The sequence below is a fragment of the Pararge aegeria genome, chromosome 27 (genome assembly GCF_905163445.1).
Source record: "Pararge aegeria chromosome 27, ilParAegt1.1, whole genome shotgun sequence".
NCBI classification, from domain to species: Eukaryota; Metazoa; Arthropoda; class Insecta; order Lepidoptera; family Nymphalidae; genus Pararge; species Pararge aegeria.
Genome location: NC_053206.1, coordinates 3,576,141 through 3,592,085, shown reverse-complemented (window position 1 = coordinate 3,592,085; position 15,945 = coordinate 3,576,141). Strand labels below are relative to the sequence as shown.

The 15,945-nt window shown below is 30.9% G+C and overlaps 2 protein-coding genes across 3 annotated transcripts in view; both read left to right on the top strand.

The window, feature by feature from the left end:
- The window catches only part of LOC120635571 (segmentation protein cap'n'collar-like), a 43,954-nt gene extending 34,827 nt beyond the window's left edge, over positions 1 to 9,127 (top strand). For both annotated transcript variants that reach the window (XM_039906583.1, XM_039906584.1), the window contains exon 6: positions 8,269 to 9,127. In XM_039906583.1, coding sequence (XP_039762517.1) covers positions 8,269 to 8,309 — 41 coding nt within the window. In that variant the 3' untranslated portion in view covers positions 8,310 to 9,127. The remainder of the gene's footprint in view (positions 1 to 8,268) is intronic.
- A 4,531-nt stretch (positions 9,128 to 13,658) lies between these two features.
- LOC120635596 overlaps positions 13,659 to 15,945 on the top strand; it is a 46,739-nt gene continuing 44,452 nt past the window's right edge. Inside the window, exon 1 of the mRNA XM_039906606.1 lies at positions 13,659 to 14,103. Coding sequence (XP_039762540.1) covers positions 13,932 to 14,103 — 172 coding nt within the window. The 5' untranslated portion in view covers positions 13,659 to 13,931. The remainder of the gene's footprint in view (positions 14,104 to 15,945) is intronic.

The following is a 15,945-nucleotide window of genomic DNA, read 5'->3' as shown; positions in this document are numbered from 1 at the left end:
GGACGAGTTCAAGTTTCTGGAGTGGGCCATTATTGATTGTGTACTTAGATTGGAAGACAGAATGTTTGCGTGTAAAACTTATGAATGAGCATTTGGTAGGATTAAGGTCCATGCCATTTATGTTACACCAATCAACGACTCTATCAATATCTTCCTGTAGGGATCTAACATCTTGATCTTTCAAGATCATTTTTGCAATTTTAAGATCGTCGGCGAAGATAAAATATTTTGAATTCTGGATACAGCTAGTGATGTCGTTTATAAAAATATTAAATAAAAGAGGCCCCAAAATGGATCCCTGGGGAACTCCTGATGTTGCTCTGAAAGTCATGGATAAGTGACCCTTGATCGCCACGTAAGAATGTCTGTTAACCAGATACGAAGAAAACCACGACAAAAGCGAACCACCCAGCCCAAATGATGAGAGCTTTTCCACCAATAGTTTGTGGTTTACCCTATCGAAAGCCTTCGAGAAATCTGTGTAGATAGCATCAACTTGATTACGTGAGTCCACCGAATCTGTCACATAGTTCACAAAGTTCGTTAAGTTTGTAATAGTGGATCTAGCACTTACGAAACCATGCTGAGCTTGCGAAAGCGCGTAGCGAACGTGGCGTGATACTATCGGGTGGATCAGAGACTCGAAGACTTTTGAGAATGCAGATAATATCGAGATAGGCCTGTAGTTGGCAATATTCTCACGACTACCCCCTTTATGGATAGGTACTATTCTAGCGCGTTTCCACATATCCGGAAAAGTGCCAGTCTGCAGAGATTTATTAAAAATCAAATAAATGGGTGAGGACAAGGGAACAGCACAATTATGTATCAGTAATGGAGGTAGGTCGTCAGGACCAGCACCCTTTTTTATGTCGAGTCTTTTTAATTTTTGGATGACTTCCTTAATGGTGATATTGACGTAACACAGATTATTATTAGACATGGTTTGTGCATAATAAGTGCTGTTTGGGAGGTCGCAGCGGCTATAAACCGAAGCAAATGAATCCGCAAACAAATTGCATACACTAGGGCCGTCAGTAGCAACCTTATCGCAGAATACCATTCTAGTCGGGTAGGTGTTTGGTGATCTTCTGACGTTCTTTAAATGTGTCCAAAAGTATTTGGGATCTTTAGCGAGGTTATCTTCAATTGTATCGATATATTTATTATAGCATTCTTGAATTAAAATGTTGCTGTTAAATCTCAACGATTCGAACTTTAGTATATATAAAGGATTTTTATATATTTTAGCTTTTAACCTATATTTGTTCTTCATATTTAACATAAAAATTAATTTATTATTATACCAAACGGGAAAATTTTTATTTCTGGGTTTAGTCTTCGGAGTGTGTTTTTTAATAATTGAGTTTAATTTTTCGTAAAATATAGTGAGCATTACACTTAAGTACATTATATACTTATTTACATTATATACTTAAATACATTATAAACTTAAGTACATTATATACTTATTTACATTATATACTTAAATACATTATAAACTTAAGTACATTATTTACTTAAGTACATTATATACTTAAGAACATTATTTACTTAAGTACATTATATACTTAAGTACATTATTTACTTAAGTACATTATATACTTATTTACATTATATACTTAAATACATTATTTACTTATTTACATTATATACTTAAGTACATTATATACTTAAGTACAATAATGTAAGTAAGTATATAATGTACTTAAATATATAATGTACTAAAGTATATAATGTACTTAAGTATATAATGTACTTAAGTATATAATGTAAATAAGTATATAATGTACTAAAGTATATAATGTACTTAAGTATATAATGTAAATAAGTATATAATGCATTTAAGTATATAATGTAAATAAGTATATAATGTACTTAAGTAAATAATGTACTTAAGTATATAATGTACTTAAGTATATAATGTACTTAAGTATATAATGTACTTAAGTAAATAATGTACTTAAGTATATAATGTACTTAAGTAAATAATGTACTTAAGTATATAATATAAGTTAGTAAATAATGTACTTAAGTATATAATGTAAGTAAGTATATAATGTACTTAAGTATATAATGTACTTAAGTAAATAATGTAAATAAGTATATAATGTACTAAAGTATATAATGTAAATAAGTATATAATGTATTTAAGTATATAATGTACTTAAGTATAAAATGTAAATAAGTAAATAATGTACTTAAGTATATAATGTACTTAAGTATATAATGTTAATAAGTATATAATGTATTTAAGTTTATAATGTACTTAAGTATATAATGTACTTAAGTATATAATGTACTTAAGTATATAATGTAAATATGTTTATAATGTACTTATCTTATTTTGCCGGGGTCCAAGTGACTTTCCGCTTGTACTAGCCAGGATAACCTCGATGCAAATACGATTGTTGGAATTATTTATTCCATTGTATTGCTGAAAATTATTAAAAGCAAGAAAACTTGAAAGCTCGTTGACTAATTCCGATGAAAAGTCACCCAGGAGAGACACGTGTGGATGCACATTGCTCACCCAAGTAGCATTAGGTATGTTGAAGTCCCCAAATACAATATAATAATCATCAGGACTAGCCAAAGTCAAATCCGTCATTCGTTAATAAAAATTTAACAACAAGTCCCTGTGAGCACGACATGGAGGAAAATAGCAACAATAAAAGTTCCAAGTTTGTATATGTCGGCTTTTAATGGTAACTGAAACACAAATAATGTCAGCCACTGAGTCGGGCGATGGGATGGTAGTTGAGTACTTAACTTTGAGTTCACGATTAACTGCTATTAAAACACCGCCACCCATTTTGTCCCCCCTCAGTACATAGTTACGGTCACAACGATAGACACTGTATTTGTTGTCAAATAATTCGAGATCAAAAATACTCGGGAGCAGCCAGGTTTCCGTCAGACATATAATATCATAATCACAATTTAATACACTTCTAAAAAGATTATTTGTCTTCGTACGTAGCCCGCGAACGTTTTGATAGTAAATTTTCAAATCAGACGCGTATTCTAATGGTATAAGTATAATACATACAAAATAACTATTATGACATGTGCCAAGTTGTCGTTAGATGAAACTGACGTATGAATATAATTGTGTCGCAGAATAAACAAATTATTTGTTTATTCTGCGAAGAAAAAAGAAAAAAAGAATTCACATGATAAGTAAATTGTAAATAAATGAACTAACCTACACATAATGAGATAAAACTTTATACTTAAACTATTATTTACCACAAAACTGACTTGACGCAGAATGGCGGGCTCACAAGCCATTACCCTAGCACCCTTGAACCAGGCCTGCGCCCAACTCTTTAAAGTTAAGAGACAGTGGATGTATAGGTCTTTCAAGGTAATCAGCGAACAACAAAAACATTCGGAAAAAACACTGTAACAACCGAATAATTAAAGATCTTCGGACATTTTTCATAGTAAGTCTCAAACTTATATAGTAATAAAGTACACGTTCTTCATGACATACAATTTTTATAATTTCAAATACCAAAAGTAACAGAATGGACTTGACATTCCAAAACATATAGAAATATCTTATAAAAACTAAAAACATTAAATAAACTCCATGGAAATAAATAAAACACCCTTCAAGCACTAATGAGAATAAAAACCTAAAAATATTCTTTAAGCCTTAAAAGACTTAAATCTTTGTAATTTCTTGTACTAAGTCTGGAAAAAATAATATTTAGAGTAACTTTGTAACTCTTTAGAAACAGCAAACTACTTATATAAATATACTCTCTACTAAGTTCTTTTAAAAACAACAAAATCATGAAATCTATATGATCCATAAGAATAATTAGGGAGAATTGGTAGAAGAAAGTAACTATTCTACTAATACAATGACTCAAATACATAAATATTGTTGAGTATGTTAACTTGATAATACCTAAATGGGCAAAAATGTGACAATTATCTCTGATTTTAATAAAAGTGACTAAACTAAATATTATAACATTATAAACAAAGATGGCACTCATTTTATTTTGAATAAATCTGCCTCAGTGTTAATGTGAAGAACGGGACTAGATTCGGATTTACGCACCATAACACTACAGTTTTTAACCCAAACAAAGCGATAATTGTATTCCTTACACTTATTTTTAGCCTGGTGTAATAACCCCTTATTTGCACTTGTCAAATGATCGATGATTTACATTATATACTTAAGTACATTATTTACTAAAGTACATTATTTACTTAAGTACATTATATACTTGAAGTACATTATTTACTTAAGTACATTATATACTTATTTTCATTATATACTTAAATACATTATATACTTATTAACATTATATACTTAAGTACATTATATACTTATTTACATTATTTACTTAAGTACATTATATACTTACTTACATTATATACTTAATAACATTATAAACTTATTTACATTATATACTTCAATACATTATAAACTTAAGTACATTATATACTTACTAACATTATATACTTAAGTACATTATATACTTATTTACATTATATACTTAAGTACATTATATACTTAAGTACATTATATACTTACTTACATTATATACTTAAGTACATTATATACTTAAGTACATTATTTACTTAAGTACATTATATACTTAAGTACATTATTTACTTATTTACATTTTATACTTAAGTACATTATATACTTATTTACATTATATACTTAAATACATTATATACTTATTTACATTATATACTTTAGTACATTATATACTTATTTACATTATTTACTTAAGTACATTATATACTTAAGTACATTATATACTTACTTACATTATATACTTAAGTACATTATTTACTAACTTATATTATATACTTAAGTACATTATTTACTTAAGTACATTATATACTTAAGTACATTATATACTTAAGTACATTATATACTTAAGTACATTATATACTTAAGTACATTATATACTTATTTACATTATATACTTAAATGCATTATATACTTAAGTACATTATATACTTTAGTACATTATATACTTATTAACATTATATACTTAAGTACATTATATACTTAAGTACATTATATACTTTAGTACATTATATATTTAAGTACATTATATACTTACTTACATTATATACTTAAGAACATTATATACTTATTTACATTATATACTTAAATACATTATAAACTTAAGTACATTATATACTTATTTACATTATATACTTAAATACATTATAAACTTAAGTACATTATATACTTTAGTACATTATATACTAATTTACATTATTTACTTAAGTACATTATATACTTACTTACATTATATACTTAATTACATTATTTACTAACTTATATTATATACTTAAGTACATTATTTACTTAAGTACATTATATACTTATTTACATTATATACTTAAATGCATTATATACTTATTTACATTATATACTTAAGTACTTTACATACTTTAGTACATTATATACTTATTTACATTATATACTTAAGTACATTATATACTTAAGTACATTATATACATCAGCACATTATTTACTTAAATACATTATATACTAAAGTACATTATATACTTAAGTACATTATATACTTAAGCACATTATTTACTTAAATACTTTATTTACCTATTCACATTATTTACTTTAGTACATTCTTTAATTAATTACTTATTTATTCTTACGTACATTATTTACTTAAATACATTATTTACATACGTACATTATTTACTTGAGATAAATTATTTATTTTTATAATTTACTTACATTATATACTTATTTATTATTTACATTCATTATTTACTTACATATATTATTTACTTATTTACATTATATACTACGTACATTATTTACTTAAGATCAGTTCTCCCGGAACTTCATCAACAGTTCCTTTATTGTGACGAGCACATATTGCTTACCTACCATCAATCGAATAAATAAAATAATCGAAGCGCAACAAGTGTAATATTATTGTGCATTTCCGGTGGCCATCCGAGGTCTACATCCGCTGCAAATCGCTTCATCCGCCGCGGCAAATGCTCACGTTCCTTTAAAAAATCAAAATCGCTATAGGAATCCCTATAATATTAAAAAAGTTTCCCCAATTTCTCCAGGAACCCTTCAACAGATCTTGACCTGATGAAAAGGAAATACCAATATAAAAATAAATAAAATAAAATAAAAAAACCTTTATTCTACTACTAATAAAAAAAATATTTTTATACATTTTTCTTTTATTACATTTTTACTAATTATTATTTACAAATTTGAATTTATTTGATAAAAAATATAAGTATAAAGTTAATTTTGTTTTGTCTTTTAATGTCTAATTCTTGGGTCTAATTTAAGGTAGAAGTCGCCAGTCGCCGTCCAAAGACCCCGATCCCTACACTTGGTCATCCAGTCTGTGCCAATTTTCTGCGCAAAAACAAATCTCCACCTTTTCTTTTGACGACGTTTATTCCTTTTCTTGTCTCTAGGTATCCATTCAGTCAGTCGCTTAGCCCATCTTGAGTCATTCATGAATGGGTGGGTATATATTGGTACTTTACAATATATACCCATCAAAAAACCGTGATTAGGCAGAAGAAGTTTTTAGGCAGAAAAGAACCGACTTTGTAGAACAACGAAAAAGCAAGAATTAAACGTTTTCTCCAAAATTTTTGAGTTAAATGTAGAAAAATATTAGATACTTTCCTTGCTAAAATTAAGAAACTAAAGTGTAAATGTCAGAGGCTTTAGACGTATATTATTTACTGTGTCTGAGACTTATCTGTGAAACTGAGACGCTAATAGTTTTTGAGCAAAACATTGGCATAGTTTTTAGTGAAATAAATCAGATACAGCCCTAACATCACATTCAAAATTAAAGTCAAGTCTGTCACTTTATTGGTACGCGTCGCCAGTGGCGTGCACTTCATACATGCAGAAAAGCACTGCATACCCAAATTATTGTATATAACTCGTACTGGAGGGGATTTTTTCCATTTTATGCCATGTACCTGCTTTATGCATACCCTGCTCAAAAACCCTGTGCACGCCACTGCAAATCGCGTAGATTAGGTACATTATTCATTGATCTTAAATAGGTACTATGCGCGTGTCGGTATCTTCAATAGGGTTGTCATAAGTAAGCATTCTTAGTATGTTTTGAATTATGTTTGTATAGAAAAATAAGAGTAAAATTTGGAAAATCCAAAAGTGCACGACTCATAAGGCTCATTTAATTATCAAATAATGAAAAAAAAATTAAAAAAAATTAAAACAGCTGTACTAGGAAAGTGATGCACAGGCGCCCCTGGTGGAATAAAATGTACATAATATCTATAGATATAGATATATCACCATCCATGTTAATTTTACATGGATATATATAGATATACACATACAGTCTTGTAGTTTTCGTTTTTTATTAATTGCAATTAAACTACACTGAATTAATTAATCATTCGCATTCAGTGACCTACAATCGTCGATTAGAATTAAAAAAAAAAAAATTAACTAAAATAATGGATTTTATCACAAGTTAGAGTGTTTTCGGGTTTCACACATGACGGACAGGAAATTTTTTTGACCTATTTTGGTGTTTTTTTCCAATTCTATTGCAGTAAATAATTTTTTTTAAAGTATGGAATTAATCACCATTAAATTATCTCGACAATAGTATGCAAAATATCTTGATTCCGTGAACTAACAAGGCTATAATAATAAAAATAGCCGCCGAAATGAGGCGAAAAACATTTTTCGATCGTAAAGCACTCTCTGATGCTTCGCATCATGAGTCGTGCAATACATATGCTTCTTTCGATTTAATATTTATACAGGCTGATTCCTTATAAAATATACTTATGCATTCTTACACATTATTTCGTAATTCCGTTACACGTTGTATAACAGGCATAACATTTTAGCATCCTGTTACAGTCTACTAATGATAAGAGATTATCCCAAAGCTTTATCAACCCTCCGAGCTTTGGCGCACAACTGCAAATACGGTAACACTGATAGCTCAGTGGGTAACGCTTCGGCTTTCCTTGACACCGAGTTCGATGTCCGGCACGCACTACTGACTTTTCGGAGTTACGTGCGTTTTTAGTTTAAGCAATTTTATTATCACTCGCTTCAACGGTAAAGTAAAACATCGTGAGGAAACCTGCATGCCTGAGGGTTCTCCATGATTTTTTCAAGGGCGATTGAAGTCCACCAACCCGCACTTGGCCAGCGTGGTGGACTTGGAAACCCGGGTATTATGAAACTATAATACGTTTTTTATTTTTTTATTACAGGTGGTGTCCTCGATTTGAAAATAAAGAAGGAGACCCAGTGACGTTGGTGGATGTTCAAGACGTACAGTCAAAATATACGGAATATTTGTTAGCCATTACGTAATAGTATACGTATAGACCAAAAAATGATTTATATTACCTACTAGCTGTGCTCGGCCACACTTCTCTATGGCTCAGTCTGATATTAATTCCCGTTCCCGTGGGAACTTAGTAATAAAATATGTATACAAACACTCTTAAATAGAAATACAATGTTATGTTAAAAAAAATCCAATCGCTCCATTGTAAAAAGATATCCTGTATGTTGCATACATTTTTGGTCCAAAAGTCGAAAGAGCCGTACAAGAAAAAAAAAATGTGCTATATTTTTTAATTTTGTAAAAGCGGTGATAGCCTCGTGGTTAAGACTTCGGCTTTAATGTCGGGGGTCCGAGTTCGCATCCCAGCACGTACCACTAACTTTTCTAAGGGGCGTAAACTTAGGAAAAGTAGCCAGTACAATAGATTGAGTTGGAAAAAAATATATTCTAATGTAAAAAAACTGAATAAAATTAAATATATATAATAAATAATTATAAATTAAATATAACTAAAATAGGAAATGGGAAATAATTTTCCATACCATTCTCTCTCATTTATGTGTTTCTTACTTTATCGTGACGCGTTCTCATTTGTTTTTTTAAGTTTAAAATCACAACGGTCCTAAAGACATTATCCACATTAAAATAGGTACACAATATACAAGTTACTTCTGAATAATTTTGCTTGAATATATTTCTCGATAGATAGTACATCTGTATTTTTATTTTGTGAAACAAGAGGCGCAAAAAAAAAAGAGAAAAAAAATATTGAACAATTAATATAAAATCTTTCTTGTGTGAGTGTTTATGTCACTAAACTCCTCCTAAACGGCTGGACCGATTTGAATGAATTTTTTGGTATGCGTTTGGGTGGCACCCTGGATGGTTTAGATTCACAAATCAGCCCGACAGATGGCGCTGGGGTCCGCTAGTAGATATATATATCGTAGAAAAAATATAGTTTTTTGAATTCAAATAATAACAAGTTTAATAGACCTACAGCTTCGGTCTCATGATAAGAACAAGACGGACGAACAAGAAGTGTTTAGACGGACAAGTTCTAACGAAATGTGGCAAATTTTTATTTTCGGCGGCACTTACAGTTTTGGACCAAAATAGATGTCTAACGGTAATTTTTTATACATAGATGTAAAAAAACCACTCGCGTACCTTACAATACTTTAAAGTAAAACTAAAGGCATAAAACGAAAAGATATTTATTCCTGCGACCGTTTTGAATACAGAAATTTTTACAAAATATATTCTAGAGTATTTAGTGACATAGTGAATTATAAAAACAAAGGTGAACATATTGTATACTCACAAAAATTTTTACATACAAAGATAAAATACATACAGATGGGGAAAAAAAATATATTTAAAATTATATAGGTATATTACAAATATAACGTTAGATATGCCAATGTGCTTTATAAAAGTTATTTTTAATTTGGACGTGCGGTAATTTTTTGCGTATTGCATGCAGTACTAAAATAATTACCGCATCTGTTTCATATTTTATTTTAACCTAGGTGGCATTCATTAATTACGTGAGTGCTTTGCATATTTTTCGACTGCCCCGGGGGAACCCTTGTGATGAAGATTTTCGACCCCCTTCTAATCCGTGGGATTTATCAGAATGCGTTTTGAACTAAATATTTCAATCTTGAGTACTCTCTTGATTGAAAGTACTTTTAAACTAAATATATAATTTGTGTGCGTTATTACAAAAAAGAAAAACAATTTGACTGATACTCTACTTTTGACGGCGCTTCCCTGGCGCAACGGTGAGCGCTGTGAATTTAAGTAGAAGGTCCCGTGTTCGATTCCCGGAAGGGCAATTCGGGAATTTGTAAATTTCGAATTTTCTCCGTTCAGGCGAGAGGATTTGGCCGTGGCTAGTTACCACCCTACCGACAAATACGTGCCGCTAAGCCATTTAATGTTCCAGTTTGATGTCGCGTTGAAACCGATTAGGTTAGCCCACTACCATCTTAGACTGCATCATCACTACCAGGTGAGATTGCAGTCAAGGGCTAACTTGTAGAAGAATAAAAATTACAAAAAGAAATACTTAAGACTAGCTGTCTCCCACGGTTACACTCGCTTGAACTAAGCGTCGTAACGTAATGTTAAAGCGGCCTCTTAATGCTTCTATGGCTTAACTATGATATTTCCTCGCGGATTTATTTTTGCAGTTAATAACGAGTACTTTAATCATACATACATTCAAGTAAATAAGTTTCAAGTATCAGCAATAGTTTTCTCAGCGCGCTCCAAATAATGAATGTTAAAGGCAAAATTTTGCCAATTCGGGTTACAATGTTGCAATTTTCTTGAGAATCTCTAATAGTTTTAGAAAATACTTTGTTATTTCATGATAATGTAAATAAATTATTAGAATCGGTGCAATATTTTTAGAGCTTAACGGGTACACGCAAATAAACCTTACTTAATTTAACGCAGTTTTTTTTCAATTTTAAATTGCTTCTTATAGAAAAAAATTACGTTATAGGTACTGCCCCCTCACGTGAGATTGGACGAGATTCCGCTCTACCCCCTTAAGGACTCGAGTAATTAATTGATGCACCTTTTAATTAAAATTTTAACAAGAACTGTTAGGTTAGTAATGATATAAAATATCTATATTATAGTTATTACTAAAACACTTCATATTATGTACAGTACGTGCCGTATATTTAAAGTAGTGGGGTGACAAAATAAAATTGAATACCCCTTTTCCAATATCGAATATAGACGTCTAATAGCAGATTTTTCGATCGATTTTTTTCCTTACTTGGGCAAACATCGGTCAGAATTTCAAAATTATGTTATATATTTTAGTTTACCTACCATTGTTTGCCATTTTTTTTTAATCTTAAGCGACCGCTCGTAAACTTGATAATGTTAAAGGTGAGAGCAATACAAATAAGATTTACTGTAAAAGATAACCTGTAAATGAGTGTCTGAAAATACCATGTAACTAAAATTAATTTCTGGTTTGTGATCGAGACTTAGTTCCATAAAACAACATTTCGTAGCCAATTCGTATGTTTTATTTTAGTTTTGGGTTTATTTATCAATAAAAACTTGGAAATCTTATATCTCTGAAACCGAACGCTTTAGATGATTTTATCTTACATGATACGTGTTTATATTTATGTTACTTTTACGAGAGAAAAATGTAATGCGTGACTGCTATTTCAAAAAAAAAAAAAAATGGCGGACCGTAATTAAGTAAGTTGGCCTCCACACTAAAATATTCAAACGCCTATGCCATTCATATTTTCATCGTAAATTTGCGATTGAAAAATTTGCATCACATAAGTTTAGTACCTATAAAGAATGAAAATATAAAAGCACCAAAATAATTTTAAGTCTATAGTGGTACTAATTCTATTGTACACAAAACTCTAAACAAAACTAAATTGACAGGTGTAAAAATAGTGACAGTTTCCACAGCAAACACCACTACTTCAAGACCGGTCGCAATGGAGGACTCATTTTCGAATATGTTATACTTGAACAACGTAGTTAACTGGATCTAATAGTTATTGGATTAAAGCTCAAATTTGCCTACAATACTTAAGTTCGGGCTTTTGACAACATTAGTAAACAAAAAACATAAGACAGGATTTGAGACTCTAAAATTAGTGAAATTAATTCCATTTTACTTCGACGATACAGAGTTTAATACTCGAAAAGGAATCCTCGATTGCGAGCAAGCATATGTTAAGGCGATTGTTAATTTAGTTTTGTTTAGAGCTGTGGTTTAGAGATATGTGTACAACAGTATTGACACCAATGTTTAATATGTGTATTTGTTATGTCCATTTTATATTTAAGCAGTTATTTGTTAATAAACCGATTTATACAAGAATTTTACAAAAAGAATTGGTGCAATTTTCTTATTCAGTATTTTTTGTTTTATCACAAGCCTTATTAATGGACCACTGCTGGGGTTGGAGATATAGTGGTGTCAAGTTTGGTGTAAATAACTACACATAACTAAATTAACATTTCTGACAACGAATTAAAATAAAACATGACTGTGTATTTCAAATCTAGTTTTGAGTGATTATTTACAGTTAACAGTGGTTTTAAGAATATCAAATTTCTGTGATATTTTTTGAAAATATTTGAAGTCCTTTAGGAGATAACGTTATTATTAAAAACTGTTTTATTCGTAAGAACGGTCTATATAACAGTAGCATTTCCATATTTTTTACCTACTTGACATCAGAACCAATCATGGTACTTTTGTAACCAACTGAAGTGAGCGCAATTTAAAAAATATATATTTTCTAGAGATAAATTATGCTTCACAAAACTAGTCAAAGTTTTGTGAAATGGACCAGAATTAAAAATGATCAATTATAAATTTAAAAAAAAAGTTTAAGGATCACCAGCACAACCCAATCAAATAACCTATTCACACCAATACCTGATTATAGTCGCTTTAAATCAGCATCATAGATTTGTATAACTTCGCATCGCCTAATAGAGAAAGATTGTTCCATTCCCAGTTGTGGGAAATTATAGGTGCTTTAAAAATACTGAATAATAAGATTACTCCTTTAGCTATAAGATACACTTGTAAAAATTTATAATGTGATGTTGAATTTAAATAAATAACTTTAGTTACCTAAACTTGAGTATTATTTTCAAAGCAAAAATAAAAGGTTTTTTTGTCTTAGAAGTGTAATTTGGTGTCATTAACAGCAGGAAAAATTTCGGAATTTATAAATTCTGAATTTTCTTTGGTCAGATCTGGTTGGAGTTCTGGCTAGCCACTTCTCATCGACAACGTGCTGTCGAGCGATATAACTTACATACGCCCCACGTAGTAACCGATTAGGGGTGTGGGTCTTATATAACTGCTATGTCCAAAAGGTTAGCCCGCTACCATCTCAGAGTTTGGAGTATCATAATCATGCAGTACCATCCCAAGATAAAAATAGTATAGTTACTATAAAATTGGTTCCATCGTGATAGTAAATTACTGCCATCTAATTTCATCTGTTGTAACTATACCAGTTCTTAATTAACAGAATAGATGGCACTTATTTCCAAATAAAGAGACATCTATTGCCCAGTAGCTTTACTACAAAGTAAATTGAAACAAATTATTTTTATTTTTTCGGAAAAATAAAATTCATTTTAACTTTGTGAACATTTTAAAAGAAAACTAACATTTTTATTTTTTTGTATTGTTTTTAAAGCTAGAATTTATCTTAAAATGGCAACACAGCTAGTTTAAAAGCGCCCCCTAGCGTCGCAAACAGAAAACTATCCTTTTGTCTTCTTCAATCCAATATGGCGGTAAACGGTGTATGATAAGTGTAGAATGTTTTGAATCGAAAACTAGAAATAAAAACCTCAAAAAACCGTCGAATCGCGATAAATATATGCAATGAATGGTGTTATCGCGGTTATGTCGCGTTGACGAGACGCTCAAGTGTAATGACCAACTTGAATTTTGTGTGAAATCCAATGTTATTTTTGTGAGAATTTTGCTGTGTTATATATTTCGCTAACTGATGTGCTCTACGGTGATATGTGGTGGTAGATTCCGCGAGAGATATGTCTACCAATGATAAAGCTACAATCTCGGGAGTGAGTGATAAAACTGGAGTTTCTGGGGGGACTGCTTGCAGCGATGTGTCCGAGAAGAAAATAAATAGGAAAGTCAGTTTTCCAAACGATGAGCACCTAGTCACACAATACTTCGAGCCCTCTAACCCTTGGCAAGATGGTAAGCCCAACTTCCACACCTTTGGCACTAAGTCAAATAATCTTGAAGGTTTCCTTACGGTATTAAACATGCTGGCTAATAAGTAGGTATTGTTTTAATTATCGTTTCATATGACTTGCCTTCGCAGATTACTGTTACTCATAATAGCATTTCGTCAGCTTCATGATCATATCCTTCAGCCATACCAACGTTGTAATGCGAAAGATTTTGTTTGTCTGTTTCTTTGTTACCCTTTGTTTTTGTTGTGCTGAAAGAACTGCATTTGTCAGCAATCATGTATGTATATCCATGATGAGGTTCAGGATCCAAAGGATAAAGGTGGCCGGATGCTACCTATGCAAGCCTCAATGGCTGAACCAATATAGGAAAAATCATGTTTGTCAAGTTTTTCCCTCAAAGTTGAACAAGTTGGATAAAAAGAGGAACCTCTCCATGACAGTCTGGAATAATATCTTACAGATCCTCAGGGAGACTTAACTGACTATGCGATATAAAAGTGATTACAACCATACCCCTTTTAACTGGAAGGTGGCAGTTAGTCCACCAACAAAAACATTCTGTCAGCCATAAAAAATATTTATTTACACTCTTTATTTGTACACCACTCAGAAAAAAGAGAGAAAAAAAGAACAAACACATGAAGAATGAAGTAGGATACAAAAGGCGGCCTTATCGCTAAGTAGCCAGGCAACCTTAGGATTAGAAAACTAAAAAGAAAAACGGGGTACACTATTTTGTACATATATATAAATATCTACATACTAATACATAAACCAGACTACACAAATACAATAATACTAGTGATAAATATAAAAAATAAATTTACTAATACATATTTTAACATACCATAAATACTTAAAAATGAGTTTGAGTAGATACATAAATTATAATAGTTGTGTTTACTGAGCAAGATAATGAACCTTAACAGCATTTTTAAAGATGCCCCAGAACTAAAACATCAAGTCATGCAGTTTAAGGAAGATCTGTCCTACGAACCCTACATAATATAAGATATTAAAAATTATAAGATATAGGCTGGAGGCAGGCATAAGATGTTTTGTATTCAGAAAATGGACCCAGGCAACGTTCCTGTAATTTAAAAACATCACTTTTGTTGTATAACAAGGAGACACTGCTTTACATTTGAATGAATGAATACACTTTTACCTTACCGAAAAACAGGCGTAACATAAGGTATTCAATTTGGCAGCTTTATCAATATATAGCAATGTCTTTGAGGCATAGCTTCATTGCTAAACCGATTTTGATTATATATGGCAAAGTGGTAGCTTGCATTGCCACCTTACATATTTCCTAGCCTATTTATTTCTAGGTAAAGCAAACAGTTCCCATGTCATTTATAAAAACCAAAACAAGTGTTGTGCAGTGGCGTTCCTAGGGTTATGAATTTGAGAAAGCACACTTACCCAAGGGACATGCTATCGGGTTAGGCCGGTTGCTACCACAGAGTCTACCTGCCAGAGTAACGTAGTGCTTGCAGTAACGTAGATAAAGAGTATATACATTATTTAAGTTAAAATATTCTGTTTATATCCTCATTGCTATCAAGTGTTAATTATTCTGTTAATTTAATTTCGGAATAGTCGAGAAAACTTCAAAATAGATATTTATTGTAACGCAAGCCCGGCTTTTCGGCTTGTATGGTAGTACCGCCACTGGTGTTGTGGGCTAGCAAGGTAACAAATTCTGATAAAATTGGAAGCCTTACTTGTACATCTGTCTGCTCCAGAGACTTTGACCCTATCCTCACTTGTGTCATTCTGTGTAAGGTTGGTCTCTGCACTACTTTGATGTCATCGTAATTTTTTTTTTTTATTACTA